Here is an 18550-nt window from a genome sequence, read left to right as displayed (position 1 = left end):
GCCCGATTCCCCCCAAGCCCACGCAAGGGAAGGCTCCCTGCCCACGCCCTTTCCCCCAAAATGACACCCCAGCCCAGCAAACGCGAGCTGCCAGAAAATGCAACCTTCTAAGGAGCCCGTGCCTTTCCAGGCAAGTCCCAGGCCCCCACCACTCCCTACGCAAGAGGCAGGCTGCTGGCCACACTTACACTCTCAGCTCTTCCACCCTTGCCTGCTGGCTCGGCCTCTCCATGGCTCGCATCCAGTCCTGGTAGAGGTCCACGTCCAGGAGCTTGCCGGGGATGCTGCGGAGAAAGTCCTGCAAGGCCAAGGGCTTCAGGTGAGCCTCTGAAGATCCCGGGCCGGCCAGGAGCTCTTCCAGCGGCAGGGCAGAAGCGCCCACCTTCAGGACGGCAGCCAGCAGGATCTCGGGCTGGCTTGGCAGGTCCACATCTGCGCCGTGGTCCAGGGCCTCCTTCAGGTTCCGAAGTTCCGTCGCGCCGGCAGCTCTGCGGAAGATCCCCTCCGTCGACGGTCCTCGCTGGTGCAGGATGTCCAGGAGCTCCTGCGGGAGACGCAGGAGGACAGCTGCTTGGCTGAAGAAACAAGTGAGGGCAGAGGCCAGAGCTCTGCCCCAGGCTGGGCTCCCTCGCCCCGCAAAGGGCCTGGGACCAGCAGCGTGAGGCGTGGGTGAAGAGCCCAGTCCCCCAGCCAGCCCCGGAGCCGCTGGGGACGCTGCCTCTGGAGCAGCCGGGGGGAGGGCTGGGGCCCCCCTGTGCAGGCTGGCCTACCTGGATGGGCCGGGGCAGCGTGCCGGCCTCCCCGCAGAGGGCTGCCAGGGGCTGCCCAAAGAGCGCCCTGCTGCAGCCGGAGCCCGCCTGCCCTGGCGCCGGGGCAGCGGCCGGGCTCCGCCGCAGAGCAAAGGGCCAGGGCAGCCCCCTCCTGCTGCTGCTGCGGCTGCTGCTGCTGCCGCCGCCGCTCCCTCCCGCTGCAAAGGAAAAGAGAGCAAGAGCCCATCAGTGGGAACCGCCAGGCCAGCGCTCCCGGAGCCTGCCCTGCCCTGCCCTGCCCTGCCCAGCCCTGCCTGCAGCGCGGCGCTGAGCGCTGCGGCGGGACGGCACGGGCAGGGAGCCGGCAGCTGGAACCAGGGCTCTGGCTCGGCGGCTCCGGCTCGCAGCCTCCTGAGAGCCGGCGGGACAGCCCGGCCCAGCCCTCGCCCTGCCCTCCTCCAGGCTGCCAGCAGCAGCAGCAGAGGGAGGCTCCCTGTCCGGCAGAACCACGTGCAGCGGCCGCTGCCCAGCGGGTGTCCTTGCTCGTCCGGGTGACCTCCGTCCTCCCTTGGGGTGCCCGACCTGCAGGGTGACACTCAGGGGACAAGGGAGCAGTGCTCCTCCCGGCTCTGGCCGAGAAGCAGGGACCCCTCTGCCCGGCTCTGGGGGCAGAGCTCAGGCAGGCAGCACCTCGAGTGCTCAGCACTGTCGAAGGCTCCCGAGCGCTCCGCTCTCTCCTGCTGCAGCGTGATGGGCACCGATTTCCTCTGGGCAGAGGGCAGCAGCAACAGCATCCTCCCTTGTGCAGACGTGCCGGTCCTGGAGAAAAGAAGGCCCTCCCTGCCCCCTTCGTTCCCAAACTCACCCGATGAGCGGCGAAGTCCCCCTCCCTTGGTAGATGGGGCTGTTGGAGGCCCTTGCTTGGGATCAGCCTGCAAGAACCAGGCTGCGCTTAGAGAGCAGCCCCGCAGCAGAGAGGGCCACCGGCAACGGCCACCCGGCACCAGCAGCCTGAGGGCGGCAGAGCGGGGACTCTCTGCCCTCCCGGGCTCCCTGCCTCACGCAGCAGGTTTCCTCCCAGCACCGCCGGCGAGGACACGCGGCGTTCCTGGTGGCTCCCCAACCCTCTTTGCTCCTGGAGTGGCACCGCGGGACCCTCCCTCCCTCCTGCACAGGCTCACCCCAGCGGCCGCACATCCGTGGCACGCCGGCACAGCCAGAGGCCGGTGAAAGGCAGCCATTCTCACCTCTGCCCGACACTGCATCAGCCGCTCCAGGCTCCTGGCGCTGAATGTCCTCCACTGGGCAGGAGAGAAAGAGTGGAAGGAGGTGAGCAGCGATGCCTCTGCTGCTCGGCTGCAGGGCCAGTGCTCGGGGTCAGCGGCCACACTAGAGAGACACTCACGGCGTGGCGTCGGCTCAGCTCCTTCTGCAGGAGTTTGATGGATGGGACACTGGCCACTCGGGCTCCCTTTCCTCCATCGGGTGTCCTGTGCACCGGGAAGGGGCCAGGAGAGAGCTGGGTGAGCCCCAAGCCACCTCTTGTGTCTTGTCAGGCAACTCTGCCGGAGAGCTGCCCGCAGCCGCAGTGGCAGCTCTCCCCAGCTGGGGAGCTGAGGTCCCCCATTCGGCTGTGCCTGAAGCACCCCCCTAGCTTACCCCAGCAGCTTGCCCACCCACAGCTGCTTCAGTGCGCGGGAGCTGCAGAAAGAGAGGAGAACCCGCGTCAGGCCCCGCTGCCGCCCAGCCTGTCGTCACAGGCAGGCGCCTGCACAGCCTTGCCCCTTGGGAAAGGCAGAGGGGCAGCACAAGCCCAGTGGGGCAGGACAGGCCTGCTGCCCAAGCCCTGGCTCCCTCTGTGCTGCCAGAGCAGCTGCCCCTGCCCTTCCCTTGTGGGGACCGAAAGGTGACCAGGGGATGCAGGATGTGGGAACGCACCCCCCCATCCCTCCCTGCCGGCGCGCTGCCCGCTCCCTGCCCAGGCTCTGCACGGAGGGCAGAGGCCATTCACAGGGTGGCGTGGGCACGCTTGGGAACCTCTCCTGCCCGGCCGTGGGACGTGGCCCCACGACTCACCCGAAAGTGGCAACGCAGGTGCCGGTGGGCCAGATGAGGAGGATGGAGGCCCTGTCCTCCTCGCTGCCTTCCTCCTCCTCTTCCCCTTTGACCTCCCCCGCTGCCTGCTTCCCGCTGCTCAGCACCCACAGCTGGTCCAGGGCCAGGCGGAGCTGTGGGCGCAGGGTGGTGCCACGTCTGCGGAGAAGAGAGACGGGCAGGGAGCCTGAGGTGGCCGCCTTGGGGTGCCCCCGGGCAGAGCCCGGCCCCCCACCTGCCCTTGGGACGGACGTTGGTGCATCCGGCACCAAGGCCCCAGGGCCCAGGGCTGGTGCCAGAGCGTCCCTGGCCTGGGGCCGGGGCCAGGGATGGGGAAAAGGCAGCTGGGCTCCCAGGGGCTTACTGCAACTTGGCAACCACCAGTTCCTCTTGGAGGAGGAGAAGGCGCCTCTCGCTCCTCTTGCGGCCCCGGGTCAGCAGCACGTCCGTGCTCAGCACCGCCTCGGCCTCGGTGAGAGCCTCCCTGCGGAGCAGAGCGCGGCGGGCATGAGAATGGCCCCGTCTGCGGGGCCCGGCCGTGCCCGGCCGTGCCCGAGCCGCGGCGGGAGCTCACCTGGAGCGCCAGCAGCAGTTGGCCTGACCCATCCTGCCCGGGACAGGAGGACCCTCGCTCTGCACCAAGGATGTGGCCCAGCCGGCCACAGCGAGGACGGGAAGCGGGGTGCCGGTGCCGGGGAGCGCCGCTCGGCCTGGCCCTGCCTCCTCCCGGCGCCGCTCCGTGCCAGCACAGCCCCGTGCTGCCGGCTCTGGCGGCTGTTGGCTCCAACGGACCAACGCTGGGCCCAACGGAAAGTGGGCGGGGCCTCGGGCTGGGGGTTCCATCCAGCATGGCCCTGGCTGCCTTGCCCTGGGGAGCCCAGAGCAGGACAGAGCAGAGGGGAAGGACCCCCCCTCCACCTGCTGCCAGGGGTTTGCCTGCTGCAGCCCAGGAGGCACTTAGCCGCCACTGCCCCAGGGGTACTCTGCTGGCTCCAAGCTGGTCAGCCTCGGGTCCACCGTGACCCCAGGGCTCTGCACAGCTGCCTTCCAGCGGGCTCTCCCCCAGCACATACGGCTCCAAAGGCTTCTTCCTCCCCGGGTCCAGGACGGCGCTCTTCCCTCTTCCCCTTCTTTGACCACAGCAGGCTCCTGCCAGCCCCGTTCTCCAGCCTGCCAAGGGCCCTCCGCTGCAGGAGCCTCCCCTCCCACTCGTGTGCCCTCTGCAAGCTGCCTGAGGCTGTGCTCTGCCCCACCATCCCATCCGGATCCCTGAACGTGGACGGGACGCGCATGGTGCGGGGCAGGGCTTTGTCACAGAACGATCAGAAATTGAGGGGGAAAATCCTTTCTGGTTTTGTTTTTTGGTTTTGGTTTTGGTGTTATATACACAGTGCTTCTCCTTGTCATCCCTTCAAGCCATTTAAAGGTGTACAGGCTCTCTCGTTTCCCCTTTCAGTCTCACACCTCTTGGCAGTACTGACCTTGCATGTAACATTGGATCGGGCTCTACTCTGGCACAGACTGTTACATAGTAGTAGCCTACATTAGTAGCGAGCAGATTATCTGCATTAATGGTGCTGACACCAGTGACAGGAGGTTGCATCTAGCTGCTGAGCCAAAGGCTAAAACTCACAGGTGTCTGCTGAACTCAGTGGGCTATTGATTGAATTCACCACGTTCCAAAAAGAACAGGTACAGGAGAAAGGCATATTCCATCTTGACTGCTACGATGCATGTTGTAGGAGCTGTTGTAATAGACTATTGTAACTAATTTGTTATGTTACAATAACATAATTGGCGGGTACAATACACTTGAATGATCTGTAAATGTTAAACCATCAAGATGTAAAGTGTGCCATGCGGATTGGAACAGTGTAACCGTGTCTCAGAAACCCCCCCTAGAGCTAATATGTAACTGCTGTCTGAAGAAAAGCCCCCCAAAAAGATGAGATCATGAGGCTTTTAAAAGATCCAATAGGAGAAAAGCGCGCCAAGAGACCAAGGCTTCGAGACTTTCGAAAGACCCAATAGGAGGAGGACACGCACCCAAGCAACTCAAATGCCCCAATGGAAAAGAGCAGGACAACTATCTGCCGGGAGGAGATTGGTTAAAGACGATGGCACAAGAGTATAAAAAAACGCTGCTTTTTGGAGCTCGGGGTGCGTGTGGCAGAGGCGCGGCTCTCCTCGCACCCAGCGCTGCTTTGCCTATTGCTTCCCACCCTCAGTCGACTGAACCCAAATAAAGCTATATATATTTATAAAAACTGGCTTTGTCTGATTATAACAGTGAGAAGGGAAACCCTCCACGCCCCTCCACCCACTCCCTTCTAAGAGAAAGGACGAGAGAAAAAAGATGCAACTTCTAGAGCAATGGGGCTTTTAATAGCCAAGGGAATTTCCCTCTATCCCGCCCATCCCATGAGCTGCTGCAAGGCCAGCCCCGAGCCTCACGCACCATCCGAGGCCACCACCCTCCTCCTGTGGCCACGAGCAAGATCCCAAACTCCTTTTCCCCTGCAGGAGAGAGTTGCTAATAGAAACGGATGCACATGGCACAGTCTGTTCCAGAAGAGTCGCAGCTGGTCAAAGCTTTCCGTGCCCTGGGATGGTGCTTTTCAGGACCAGCTCCTGGGTCAGCTTGCCCCCAGGCTGGCGACAGCTGTATTTCATGCCGGCAACTCAGGTTTAACCCTTTGTCCCCTGAGCATCCGCACAGGTCCAGCAGCGTAGCAAGGCGCAGTGGGCTGCGCTGGAGCAACCCGCTCCGCTGGACTTGTGGCAAATGTCTGCGTCCCTGCCCTTCTGTTCTCCCTGCAGGGTCCTGCTCAATCCCACCAGCTGTTCTCCCTGGGAATGACCATCGTGGCGAAAGGCAGACTCCACTGTGAGCCGTGACCTTCACCCACCGAGCAGCCAGCGCAGCCAGGGACACGCTTGTGCCAAAGGCCCTCCCCATGGCAAAAAGGGGATCCACGGTCAGCTTTGGACGCCGTGTGTCTGCTGTGCCTGTTGATACCGTGCAGTGCCTCGGTTAAAACAGAAGCGAGGAAGAGAGCTAAAAAAATGCCCTTTGCAGGGAAAAGGCAGGAAATCAGAGTGAGTCTTTGCAGGAAAAGTGCAGGACATGGGCATCTTCTGGCTATTTTACGCTCCAACAGGAAAGATTGTGGGCCTGTGTTTTGCCGGTTAGGGATACCAATTAAACTCAGACACCAGAGTGAAGAGAGCAAGGTGTATTTTACTGGAAATAACTACACAATGTAACAGAATAATGCAGAAAACATACACAGAAAGAAAAGACAGAATCGTGCACTTAAACAAAGAGGAAAATACAGGGTAATGCGTCAAATCGTTACTACCTGAGAGAGACAAGAGTGATTAAGAAAGATCCATCACCACTTGCACACGCTACCATCATCCAGACCCGCAGATGCTGGGCAGCCCCGGTTACAGCGAGGATTTGGAGAGCCTTTCCCGGCAAGGGGGAAGTCCTACGCGGTGCGTCCACCCGTAGGTGAGGCGTCCAAAGTCGCTGTGAGCGGGTCCAGCCTTATAGGCCCCCAAATCAGCAAGCCAGCATAGCTGGCACCTCTGTATGAGGCGGAACTATCTGGTTTCACTCTCGCATTAGATTCCCCCAGAGCCTGGCCAGGGCTCAAGGGAGAAGCTAAGGGAGTTTCCCTGCTTATCTGATTTATTTATGCTCTCTTTAGAGCAAGGCCACCCGCCTGGTCCCAAGGCCGGACAGCCGCCTTCATGGCCTTCTTACCTTGCCTCTACGCGAAGAAGAAGAAAGATACATCCAGGATAGACATGTTTTCATGACATGCACCGTCAGTAACGAGCATATGATAGCTAAGCTCCATCTTTCATTAATTCCTTACTACGTGATTTCCTTAATGACTACATACTAAGTTAGCAGCTTGGGCTCGGGGCCTGTTGTTCAGGCTTCAGTACTTTAACACTTCAGCACTTTTTACATCAGTATAGGTGGTTTGTTATAACCTAGCATGATGCCTACTAGCACGACGGTTATCAGTTTCCAAATAGACAGGATTGATCTCTAGGTCAGGTCGTGCCTGGGCCTATTGTCCAAGCCTTAGCCCTTCAGCCCGGTGCTTAACGCTTCAAGGGAAGTTCAGCACGCTGGGAAAAGGGATATAAGAGCACTCTTGTGGACACTGTCTGGACAGGGCTAGGCTGGGGTTGGAGAGCCTGGGAGGGTCTCCGGGGTCCCAGCTCTCCCGCCGTGCTGACTGCGGTGGCTGCTGCCTCTTCTTTCCTGCAATGCTGACTGCACCCACCTGGTGGGGCTGTCCTTGGGAAGGGCACCAGAGCTGGAAAAGCCCCTGGAAGAGGGGCGAGGACAAGCTCTTCTCCAGAGGTTTGCCAGAAAGTCTCCAGAGCATCCCTCTTCCAGCCCGTGAGATGCTCTGTGTGGCAAGGGAAGGTGCCCACTACTCCACAGTCCTGGGCAACCTGGTCCAGGTGACCCTGCGTGAGCAGGCAGGTTGGACCAGAGGACCTCCACAGGCCCCTCCCAGCCTCAGCTGTTCTATGGGATTCTGTGCTTTCGTCTGACTCCTCAAGCAAACCGAGCTCAGCCCCGATGCCTGCTGGAAAGGATTCTGCCGCAAGGGAGGATGATCCCAAACTCCTCCACTAGGAATTCATCCCAAAACAACTTCTACCTAGTCCAGAATATCGTAGCGCACACGCAGACAGAAGGGAGAAAATGTCCTTTAATTGTGGACATCAGGAGCCCAGGAGTCACAGGGGTCAACCACTAACGGGAAATCAGCACCTGCAACGACAGAGCCAGAAAGCACTGGTAAAGCCACAAAGGCAGGAGCAGGCATGGCTTGGTTCCCCTTTCTTTGGGAAACACAGTTGACAAGGAATTGTTGATATCCCAGAAGAGAGCTGCTGCTGGCCTTGGCTCCGCGGTGGCTCTGGCACCTTTTCCCCTCTAAGGGAACGCCCTCAGAGAGCTGTGCGTGTGCAGAGGTGCGCAGTGCCCCTGTGCCACACAGCAGGGCTCCCCTGGGGAGCTGCCATGGGGTAATTTCCAAACCCTGCATAGCAGCATCCCTCGCCAGTCAGTTGGACTGACTTAGAGCAGTGCGGAGAGTTGGCAAAGATGAGCAGCGAAGCCTGGTACACACCTGGGGCTCCTTTTGCACCTTCCTGCTCTTTTTCCTCCTGTCCCTTCTTCTCCTCTCTTCTCTTCTTTGCTGGGTGGCGTGGCTTCTCCTCTGCCCAGGTCTCTTCTCGCTTCCTTTTCCTTTGGCCACTGTTTTTCTGGACGGAGCCTGCAAACCTTTCCATCCCACAGCATGATTAGAAAGGTAAAGGCAGGATCAGCTGGAATCAGTTCTTGATTTAACCAAAGATGACTCACTTTACCTTCTGTGCTCTGCGAGGCTCTTCAGTTCTCCTGCGCACCCTGGGGAGTCTACCACGGTCTCAGGGGTGCTCAGAGACAAAGCAACGGGTGCCTAAACCAGAAATGTGGTCATTAGCAGGGGGCGAGGGGTGCCCTGAAGTAGTAAGCAACTGTTTGGCACGTTGCTACCTTAGCTCTACAGGGGAGATCCCTTAGGCTGGCTTGCATCGGCCCTTTTCTTCCAAGGGTCTCGCTCTGGAGCACGGTGTGCCCGTGGGTGTGGGACAGTCCATTTGTGGGGGCCATTCGGCAGAGAGCCTGTGCTGCCCTGCCAGGCAAGGAAAGGCTTGCCCACTTCCTTCTGCCAGAATTCCTTCTGCCCTCCCAAGACAGAGCTCCGTGGACGTCCCTTTGGTGCAATACCACCTTCTGTGGTGGGAGGCTCTGCTTTGGAAATCTATCTTTCTGTGGCGTTTTGTGGGCATTTCCTCTGATTAAGCGCATGCCTAACGCGTTGGAGAAAATACCTTTCCAGTTTTACTTACAGTGTGTCTGTCGTTCCATGGGGGGAAAGAGAAAATGCCAAACCACGAGAGCCTGAACGCCAGGAAGAGGCACAGCAGCTGCTTGGAGCCAAGAGGAACTACCCTGCTCCTACCTAAGACACACGGTGGCAGCGCTGGTGGAGGGAGCTGCCATACCTCTGCCCTTTCTGCTCCCACCGCCGCATCTCCCCCTGCTGCTCTCTGGAGGACGAGCAGAGGGGCTGGTGCAGGATCCAGGGAGGCTTTTGCCTGCTGCTCCGCTTCTGCTTCGCCCGCGGGGCCATGCTCCTTTTCCAAAGGCAGCTCTGGAAAGCAAGAGCGTGTGCAGCAAAGTGACTTGTTGGAAGTGGCCAACAGCTCAAGCAAAACCCACGGGAAGCCCTCCCCCAGCTGTCTGCTCAGGCTGTGACAGCCCTCAGTCCCTCCTCCTACCTGTGGATGTGTCCACGGGCTCTGGTGACATCTGGCCAGCCATCTCCTCCCCAAAGATGTCGCTGCCGTTTTCAATCAGAAATTCCACCAGCAGCTTCACCTGCACACATCAAAGCCTTGGTTTCAGTGCAGGCGTCTGGGAAGGTGTCAGGCAGCCTTTCCCGCTGCTGACCCTTGCTTCTGCACAGAAGGCTGTGGCTGTGGGGCTGCTCTGCCAGGCAGCCACTCCCCCGGCATTTGCTCGGGAGAGGAGCAAGCTCTGACGGCCCAGGCAGGCTGCAGCCAGCCGGTCAATAGAGCGCACCTTCTCGGTCACCTCCAGCATGGCCTCGAAGGGGAGCAGGGCCTCGTCGGGTGGGCCCAGCAGGTTTGGCCCCAGGCAGATGGCCAGGTTGCTGGAGGTCATTCTGCTGGTGGACACCTGGTGGCCAATGTTCTGCAGCAGTGGGAGCAGCCGCTTGAGGAGGAGGAGATGGGCTGCCGGCAACTTCTCGGCCACCCTGAGGGAGCAGGAACACAACGTTAAGGAAGCAGAAGTTGCCCACAGCTGTCCCTGAAGCTTGCACAAGGCAGGCGGGAGCCAGTGTCTGTGTTGTGCCCCTTTCCACGTGCTCCCAGTCAGCGATCAGGAAGAAAACAGAGTGTTGCTTCCCAGCGCCCGATTCCCCCCAAGCCCACGCAAGGGAAGGCTCCCTGCCCACGCCCTTTCCCCCAAAATGACACCCCAGCCCAGCAAACGCGAGCTGCCAGAAAATGCAACCTTCTAAGGAGCCCGTGCCTTTCCAGGCAAGTCCCAGGCCCCCACCACTCCCTACGCAAGAGGCAGGCTGCTGGCCACACTTACACTCTCAGCTCTTCCACCCTTGCCTGCTGGCTCGGCCTCTCCATGGCTCGCATCCAGTCCTGGTAGAGGTCCACGTCCAGGAGCTTGCCGGGGATGCTGCGGAGAAAGTCCTGCAAGGCCAAGGGCTTCAGGTGAGCCTCTGAAGATCCCGGGCCGGCCAGGAGCTCTTCCAGCGGCAGGGCAGAAGCGCCCACCTTCAGGACGGCAGCCAGCAGGATCTCGGGCTGGCTTGGCAGGTCCACATCTGCGCCGCGGTCCAGGGCCTCCTTCAGGTTCCGAAGTTCCGTCGCGCCGGCAGCTCTGCGGAAGATCCCCTCCGTCGACGGTCCTCGCTGGTGCAGGATGTCCAGGAGCTCCTGCGGGAGACGCAGGAGGACAGCTGCTTGGCTGAAGAAACAAGTGAGGGCAGAGGCCAGAGCTCTGCCCCAGGCTGGGCTCCCTCGCCCCGCAAAGGGCCTGGGACCAGCAGCGTGAGGCGTGGGTGAAGAGCCCAGTCCCCCAGCCAGCCCCGGAGCCGCTGGGGACGCTGCCTCTGGAGCAGCCGGGGGGAGGGCTGGGGCCCCCCTGTGCAGGCTGGCCTACCTGGATGGGCCGGGGCAGCGTGCCGGCCTCCCCGCAGAGGGCTGCCAGGGGCTGCCCAAAGAGCGCCCTGCTGCAGCCGGAGCCCGCCTGCCCTGGCGCCGGGGCAGCGGCCGGGCTCCGCCGCAGAGCAAAGGGCCAGGGCAGCCCCCTCCTGCTGCTGCTGCGGCTGCTGCTGCTGCCGCCGCCGCTCCCTCCCGCTGCAAAGGAAAAGAGAGCAAGAGCCCGTCAGTGGGAACCGCCAGGCCAGCGCTCCCGGAGCCTGCCCTGCCCTGCCCTGCCCTGCCCAGCCCTGCCTGCAGCGCGGCGCTGAGCGCTGCGGCGGGACGGCACGGGCAGGGAGCCGGCAGCTGGAACCAGGGCTCTGGCTCGGCGGCTCCGGCTCGCAGCCTCCTGAGAGCCGGCGGGACAGCCCGGCCCAGCCCTCGCCCTGCCCTCCTCCAGGCTGCCAGCAGCAGCAGCAGAGGGAGGCTCCCTGTCCGGCAGAACCACGTGCAGCGGCCGCTGCCCAGCGGGTGTCCTTGCTCGTCCGGGTGACCTCCGTCCTCCCTTGGGGTGCCCGACCTGCAGGGTGACACTCAGGGGACAAGGGAGCAGGGCTCCTCCCGGCTCTGGCCGAGAAGCAGGGACCCCTCTGCCCGGCTCTGGGGGCAGAGCTCAGGCAGGCAGCACCTCGAGTGCTCAGCACTGTCGAAGGCTCCCGAGCGCTCCGCTCTCTCCTGCTGCAGCGTGATGGGCACCGATTTCCTCTGGGCAGAGGGCAGCAGCAACAGCATCCTCCCTTGTGCAGACGTGCCGGTCCTGGAGAAAAGAAGGCCCTCCCTGCCCCCTTCGTTCCCAAACTCACCCGATGAGCGGCGAAGTCCCCCTCCCTTGGTAGATGGGGCTGTTGGAGGCCCTTGCTTGGGATCAGCCTGCAAGAACCAGGCTGCGCTTAGAGAGCAGCCCCGCAGCAGAGAGGGCCACCGGCAACGGCCACCCGGCACCAGCAGCCTGAGGGCGGCAGAGCGGGGACTCTCTGCCCTCCCGGGCTCCCTGCCTCACGCAGCAGGTTTCCTCCCAGCACCGCCGGCGAGGACACGCGGCGTTCCTGGTGGCTCCCCAACCCTCTTTGCTCCTGGAGTGGCACCGCGGGACCCTCCCTCCCTCCTGCACAGGCTCACCCCAGCGGCCGCACATCCGTGGCACGCCGGCACAGCCAGAGGCCGGTGAAAGGCAGCCATTCTCACCTCTGCCCGACACTGCATCAGCCGCTCCAGGCTCCTGGCGCTGAATGTCCTCCACTGGGCAGGAGAGAAAGAGTGGAAGGAGGTGAGCAGCGATGCCTCTGCTGCTCGGCTGCAGGGCCAGTGCTCGGGGTCAGCGGCCACACTAGAGAGACACTCACGGCGTGGCGTCGGCTCAGCTCCTTCTGCAGGAGTTTGATGGATGGGACACTGGCCACTCGGGCTCCCTTTCCTCCATCGGGTGTCCTGTGCACCGGGAAGGGGCCAGGAGAGAGCTGGGTGAGCCCCAAGCCACCTCTTGTGTCTTGTCAGGCAACTCTGCCGGAGAGCTGCCCGCAGCCGCAGTGGCAGCTCTCCCCAGCTGGGGAGCTGAGGTCCCCCATTCGGCTGTGCCTGAAGCACCCCCCTAGCTTACCCCAGCAGCTTGCCCACCCACAGCTGCTTCAGTGCGCGGGAGCTGCAGAAAGAGAGGAGAACCCGCGTCAGGCCCCGCTGCCGCCCAGCCTGTCGTCACAGGCAGGCGCCTGCACAGCCTTGCCCCTTGGGAAAGGCAGAGGGGCAGCACAAGCCCAGTGGGGCAGGACAGGCCTGCTGCCCAAGCGCTGGCTCCCTCTGTGCTGCCAGAGCAGCTGCCCCTGCCCTTCCCTTGTGGGGACCGAAAGGTGACCAGGGGATGCAGGATGTGGGAACGCACCCCCCCATCCCTCCCTGCCGGCGCGCTGCCCGCTCCCTGCCCAGGCTCTGCACGGAGGGCAGAGGCCATTCACAGGGTGGCGTGGGCACGCTTGGGAACCTCTCCTGCCCGGCCGTGGGACGTGGCCCCACGACTCACCCGAAAGTGGCAACGCAGGTGCCGGTGGGCCAGATGAGGAGGATGGAGGCCCTGTCCTCCTCGCTGCCTTCCTCCTCCTCTTCCCCTTTGACCTCCCCCGCTGCCTGCTTCCCGCTGCTCAGCACCCACAGCTGGTCCAGGGCCAGGCGGAGCTGTGGGCGCAGGGTGGTGCCACGTCTGCGGAGAAGAGAGACGGGCAGGGAGCCTGAGGTGGCCGCCTTGGGGTGCCCCCGGGCAGAGCCCGGCCCCCCACCTGCCCTTGGGACGGACGTTGGTGCATCCGGCACCAAGGCCCCAGGGCCCAGGGCTGGTGCCAGAGCGTCCCTGGCCTGGGGCCGGGGCCAGGGATGGGGAAAAGGCAGCTGGGCTCCCAGGGGCTTACTGCAACTTGGCAACCACCAGTTCCTCTTGGAGGAGGAGAAGGCGCCTCTCGCTCCTCTTGCGGCCCCGGGTCAGCAGCACGTCCGTGCTCAGCACCGCCTCGGCCTCGGTGAGAGCCTCCCTGCGGAGCAGAGCGCGGCGGGCATGAGAATGGCCCCGTCTGCGGGGCCCGGCCGTGCCCGGCCGTGCCCGAGCCGCGGCGGGAGCTCACCTGGAGCGCCAGCAGCAGTTGGCCTGACCCATCCTGCCCGGGACAGGAGGACCCTCGCTCTGCACCAAGGATGTGGCCCAGCCGGCCACAGCGAGGACGGGAAGCGGGGTGCCGGTGCCGGGGAGCGCCGCTCGGCCTGGCCCTGCCTCCTCCCGGCGCCGCTCCGTGCCAGCACAGCCCCGTGCTGCCGGCTCTGGCGGCTGTTGGCTCCAACGGACCAACGCTGGGCCCAACGGAAAGTGGGCGGGGCCTCGGGCTGGGGGTTCCATCCAGCATGGCCCTGGCTGCCTTGCCCTGGGGAGCCCAGAGCAGGACAGAGCAGAGGGGAAGGACCCCCCCTCCACCTGCTGCCAGGGGTTTGCCTGCTGCAGCCCAGGAGGCACTTAGCCGCCACTGCCCCAGGGGTACTCTGCTGGCTCCAAGCTGGTCAGCCTCGGGTCCACCGTGACCCCAGGGCTCTGCACAGCTGCCTTCCAGCGGGCTCTCCCCCAGCACATACGGCTCCAAAGGCTTCTTCCTCCCCGGGTCCAGGACGGCGCTCTTCCCTCTTCCCCTTCTTTGACCACAGCAGGCTCCTGCCAGCCCCGTTCTCCAGCCTGCCAAGGGCCCTCCGCTGCAGGAGCCTCCCCTCCCACTCGTGTGCCCTCTGCAAGCTGCCTGAGGCTGTGCTCTGCCCCACCATCCCATCCGGATCCCTGAACGTGGACGGGACGCGCATGGTGCGGGGCAGGGCTTTGTCACAGAACGATCAGAAATTGAGGGGGAAAATCCTTTCTGGTTTTGTTTTTTGGTTTTGGTTTTGGTGTTATATACACAGTGCTTCTCCTTGCCATCCCTTCAAGCCATTTAAAGGTGTACAGGCTCTCTCGTTTCCCCTTTCAGTCTCACACCTCTTGGCAGTACTGACCTTGCATGTAACATTGGATCGGGCTCTACTCTGGCACAGACTGTTACATAGTAGTAGCCTACATTAGTAGCGAGCAGATTATCTGCATTAATGGTGCTGACACCAGTGACAGGAGGTTGCATCTAGCTGCTGAGCCAAAGGCTAAAACTCACAGGTGTCTGCTGAACTCAGTGGGCTATTGATTGAATTCACCACGTTCCAAAAAGAACAGGTACAGGAGAAAGGCATATTCCATCTTGACTGCTACGATGCATGTTGTAGGAGCTGTTGTAATAGACTATTGTAACTAATTTGTTATGTTACAATAACATAATTGGCGGGTACAATACACTTGAATGATCTGTAAATGTTAAACCATCAAGATGTAAAGTGTGCCATGCGGATTGGAACAGTGTAACCGTGTCTCAGAAACCCCACCTAGAGCTAATATGTAACTGCTGTCTGAAGAAAAGCCCCCCAAAAAGATGAGATCATGAGGCTTTTAAAAGATCCAATAGGAGAAAAGCGCGCCAAGAGACCAAGGCTTCGAGACTTTCGAAAGACCCAATAGGAGGAGGACACGCACCCAGGCAACTCAAATGACCCAATGGAAAAGAGCAGGACAACTATCTGCCGGGAGGAGATTGGTTAAAGACGATGGCACAAGAGTATAAAAAAACGCTGCTTTTTGGAGCTCGGGGTGCGTGTGGCAGAGGTGCGGCTCTCCTCGCACCCAGCGCTGCTTTGCCTATTGCTTCCCACCCTCAGTCGACTGAACCCAAATAAAGCTATATATATTTATAAAAACTGGCTTTGTCTGATTATAACAGTGAGAAGGGAAACCCTCCACGCCCATCCACCCACTCCCTTCTAAGAGAAAGGACGAGAGAAAAAAGATGCAACTTCTAGAGCAATGGGGCTTTTAATAGCCAAGGGAATTTCCCTCTATCCCGCCCATCCCATGAGCTGCTGCAAGGCCAGCCCCGAGCCTCACGCACCATCCGAGGCCACCACCCTCCTCCTGTGGCCACGAGCAAGATCCCAAACTCCTTTTCCCCTGCAGGAGAGTTGCTAATAGAAACGGATGCACATGGCACAGTCTGTTCCAGAAGAGTCGCAGCTGGTCAAAGCTTTCCGTGCCCTGGGCTGGTGCTTTTCAGGACCAGCTCCTGGGTCAGCTTGCCCCCAGGCTGGCGACAGCTGTATTTCATGCAGGCAACTCAGGTTTAACCCTTTGTCCCCTGAGCATCCGCACAGGTCCAGCAGCGTAGCAAGGCGCAGTGGGCTGCGCTGGAGCAACCCGCTCCGCTGGACTTGTGGCAAATGTCTGCGTCCCTGCCCTTCTGTTCTCCCTGCAGGGTCCTGCTCAATCCCACCAGCTGTTCTCCCTGGGAATGACCATCGTGGCGAAAGGCAGACTCCACTGTGAGCCGTGACCTTCACCCACCGAGCAGCCAGCGCAGCCAGGGACACGCTTGTGCCAAAGGCCCTCCCCATGGCAAAAAGGGGATCCACGGTCAGCTTTGGACGCCGTGTGTCTGCTGTGCCTGTTGATACCGTGCGGTGCCTCGGTTAAAACAGAAGCGAGGAAGAGAGCTAAAAAAATGCCCTTTGCAGGGAAAAGGCAGGAAATCAGAGTGAGTCTTTGCAGGAAAAGTGCAGGACATGGGCATCTTCTGGCTATTTTACGCTCCAACAGGAAAGATTGTGGGCCTGTGTTTTGCCGGTTAGGGATACCAATTAAACTCAGACACCAGAGTGAAGAGAGCAAGGTGTATTTTACTGGAAATAACTACACAATGTAACAGAATAATGCAGAAAACATACACAGAAAGAAAAGACAGAATCGTGCACTTAAACAAAGAGGAAAATACAGGGTAATGCGTCAAATCGTTACTACCTGAGAGAGACAAGAGTGATTAAGAAAGATCCATCACCACTTGCACACGCTACCATCATCCAGACCCGCAGATGCTGGGCAGCCCCGGTTACAGCGAGGATTTGGAGAGCCTTTCCCGGCAAGGGGGAAGTCCTACGCGGTGCGTCCACCCGTAGGTGAGGCGTCCAAAGTCGCTGTGAGCGGGTCCAGCCTTATAGGCCCCCAAATCAGCAAGCCAGCATAGCTGGCACCTCTGTATGAGGCGGAACTATCTGGTTTCACTCTCGCATTAGATTCCCCCAGAGCCTGGCCAGGGCTCAAGGGAGAAGCTAAGGGAGTTTCCCTGCTTATCTGATTTATTTATGCTCTCTTTAGAGCAAGGCCACCCGCCTGGTCCCAAGGCCGGACAGCCGCCTTCATGGCCTTCTTACCTTGCCTCTACGCGAAGAAGAAGAAAGATACATCCAGGATAGACATGTTTTCATGACATGCACCGTCAGTAACGAGCATATGATAGCTAAGCTCCATCTTTCATTAATTCCTTACTACGTGATTTCCTTAATGACTACATACTAAGTTAGCAGCTTGGGCTCGGGGCCTGTTGTTCAGGCTTCAGTACTTTAACACTTCAGCACTTTTTACATCAGTATAGGTGGTTTGTTATAACCTAGCATGATGCCTACTAGCACGACGGTTATCAGTTTCCAAATAGACAGGATTGATCTCTAGGTCAGGTCTGGCCTGGGCCTATTGTCCAAGCCTTAGCCCTTCAGCCCGGCGCTTAACGCTTCAAGGGAAGTTCAGCACGCTGGGAAAAGGGATATATAAGACCACTCTTGTGGACACTGTCTGGACAGGGCTAGGCTGGGGTTGGAGAGCCTGGGAGGGTCTCCGGGGTCCCAGCTCTCCCGCCGTGCTGACTGCGGTGGCTGCTGCCTCTTCTTTCCTGCAATGCTGACTGCACCCACCTGGTGGGGCTGTCCTTGGGAAGGGCACCAGAGCTGGAAAAGCCCCTGGAAGAGGGGCGAGGACAAGCTCTTCTCCAGAGGTTTGCCAGAAAGTCTCCAGAGCATCCCTCTTCCAGCCCGTGAGATGCTCTGTGTGGCAAGGGAAGGTGCCCACTACTCCACAGTCCTGGGCAACCTGGTCCAGGTGACCCTGCGTGAGCAGGCAGGTTGGACCAGAGGACCTCCACAGGCCCCTCCCAGCCTCAGCTGTTCTATGGGATTCTGTGCTTTCGTCTGACTCCTCAAGCAAACCGAGCTCAGCCCCGATGCCTGCTGGAAAGGATTCTGCCGCAAGGGAGGATGATCCCAAACTCCTCCACTAGGAATTCATCCCAAAACAACTTCTACCTAGTCCAGAATATCGTAGCGCACACGCAGACAGAAGGGAGAAAATGTCCTTTAATTGTGGACATCAGGAGCCCAGGAGTCACAGGGGTCAACCACTAACAGGAAATCAGCACCTGCAACGACAGAGCCAGAAAGCACTGGTAAAGCCACAAAGGCAGGAGCAGGCATGGCTTGGTTCCCCTTTCTTTGGGAAACACAGTTGACAAGTCATTTTTTAATTGTCTCTGCTGCCTTGCGCTACTGGCTCTTGCAATATTGTGCTGCAGGTATTGTAGGGCAGGTCAGGCTCCAGGAGCACTGGCCTGGCGGTTCCCACTGACGGGCTCTTGCTCTCTTTTCCTTTGCAGCGGGAGGGAGCAGTGGTGGCAGCAGCAGTAGCAGCAGCAGCAGCAGGAGGGGGCTGCCCTGGCCCTTTGCTCTGCGGCGGAGCCCGGCCGCTGCCCCGGCGCCAAGGCAGGCGGGCTCCGGCTGCAGCAGGGCGCTCTTTGGGCAGCCCCTGGCAGCCCTCTGCGGGGAGGCCGGCACGCTGCCCCGGCCCATCCAGGTAGGCCAGCCTGCTCAGTGGGGCCCCAGACCTCTTTTCTTATTGTCCATAGAGGTAGTGGTTGACCCTACTAGCTGTGGACATTGGGGATTAGTGATTTCACCCCCATCACAGAGCTAGTTCTGAGGCAGAGCTCTGGCCACTGCCTTTGGAAATCAGCTCCTCAGCCAAGCTATTTTCCTCCTGTTTCTCCTGCAGGTGCTGCTGGCTGTCCTGCAGCAGGGAGGTCTGTTAAGGCAGGGATATTTTGCAGAGCTGCCACTGGGAGAGCGCTTAGTGATCGAAGGGAGCCTCTGGACCAAGGTAAAGAGATTTACCTTGGAAGCCAGCCTATACTGCTGCTCGCCACCATCTTGAAGGTGAGCGCTTCTGACCTGCAGCTGGAGGAGCTCCTGGCTGGCCTGAAGTGTTCAAAGGCTCACCTGGAATCCTTGGCCTTGCAGGACATCCTCTGAAGCATCCCTTCAAGCTCCTCATGACCGACCTCTATGAGGACTGGATGGCCGACAATCTCGGAGATGAAAGCGTAAGTGTGGGCAGCAGCCTGCCTGTTTAGCAGGAGCCCTGACTGCTGGATGAAAGCACCTGGAAAGCTGTGCAACAT

General features: G+C 60.5%; 2 protein-coding genes across 2 annotated transcripts in view; both read right to left on the bottom strand.

Annotated features, from left to right (window-relative positions):
- LOC141957802 (T-cell activation Rho GTPase-activating protein-like) overlaps window positions 1-9061 on the bottom strand; it is a 10397-nt gene extending 1336 nt beyond the window's left edge. Inside the window, exons 1-3 of the mRNA XM_074899851.1 lie at window positions 8934-9061; window positions 383-488; window positions 189-298 (exon numbers count right to left, since the gene is read on the bottom strand). Of these exons, the coding sequence (XP_074755952.1) occupies window positions 189-298; window positions 383-488; window positions 8934-9061 (344 nt within the window). The remainder of the gene's footprint in view (window positions 1-188; window positions 299-382; window positions 489-8933) is intronic.
- LOC141957798 (T-cell activation Rho GTPase-activating protein-like) lies at window positions 8530-18550 on the bottom strand. The gene is made up of 7 exons (XM_074899839.1): window positions 18369-18550; window positions 16479-16485; window positions 10636-10686; window positions 10248-10409; window positions 10054-10163; window positions 9514-9709; window positions 8530-9309 (listed from the first exon to the last, which is right to left on the bottom strand). Exons 1-7 carry the CDS (start codon window positions 18548-18550, stop codon window positions 9193-9195), a joined length of 825 nt encoding a protein of 274 aa, XP_074755940.1. The 3' UTR covers window positions 8530-9192.

Source organism: Athene noctua, chromosome 1 (genome assembly GCF_965140245.1).
Source record: "Athene noctua chromosome 1, bAthNoc1.hap1.1, whole genome shotgun sequence".
NCBI lineage: Eukaryota > Metazoa > Chordata > Aves > Strigiformes > Strigidae > Athene > Athene noctua.
The sequence above is the reverse complement of the archived record's forward strand: the minus strand, read 5'-3'. Positions and strand labels throughout refer to the sequence as shown.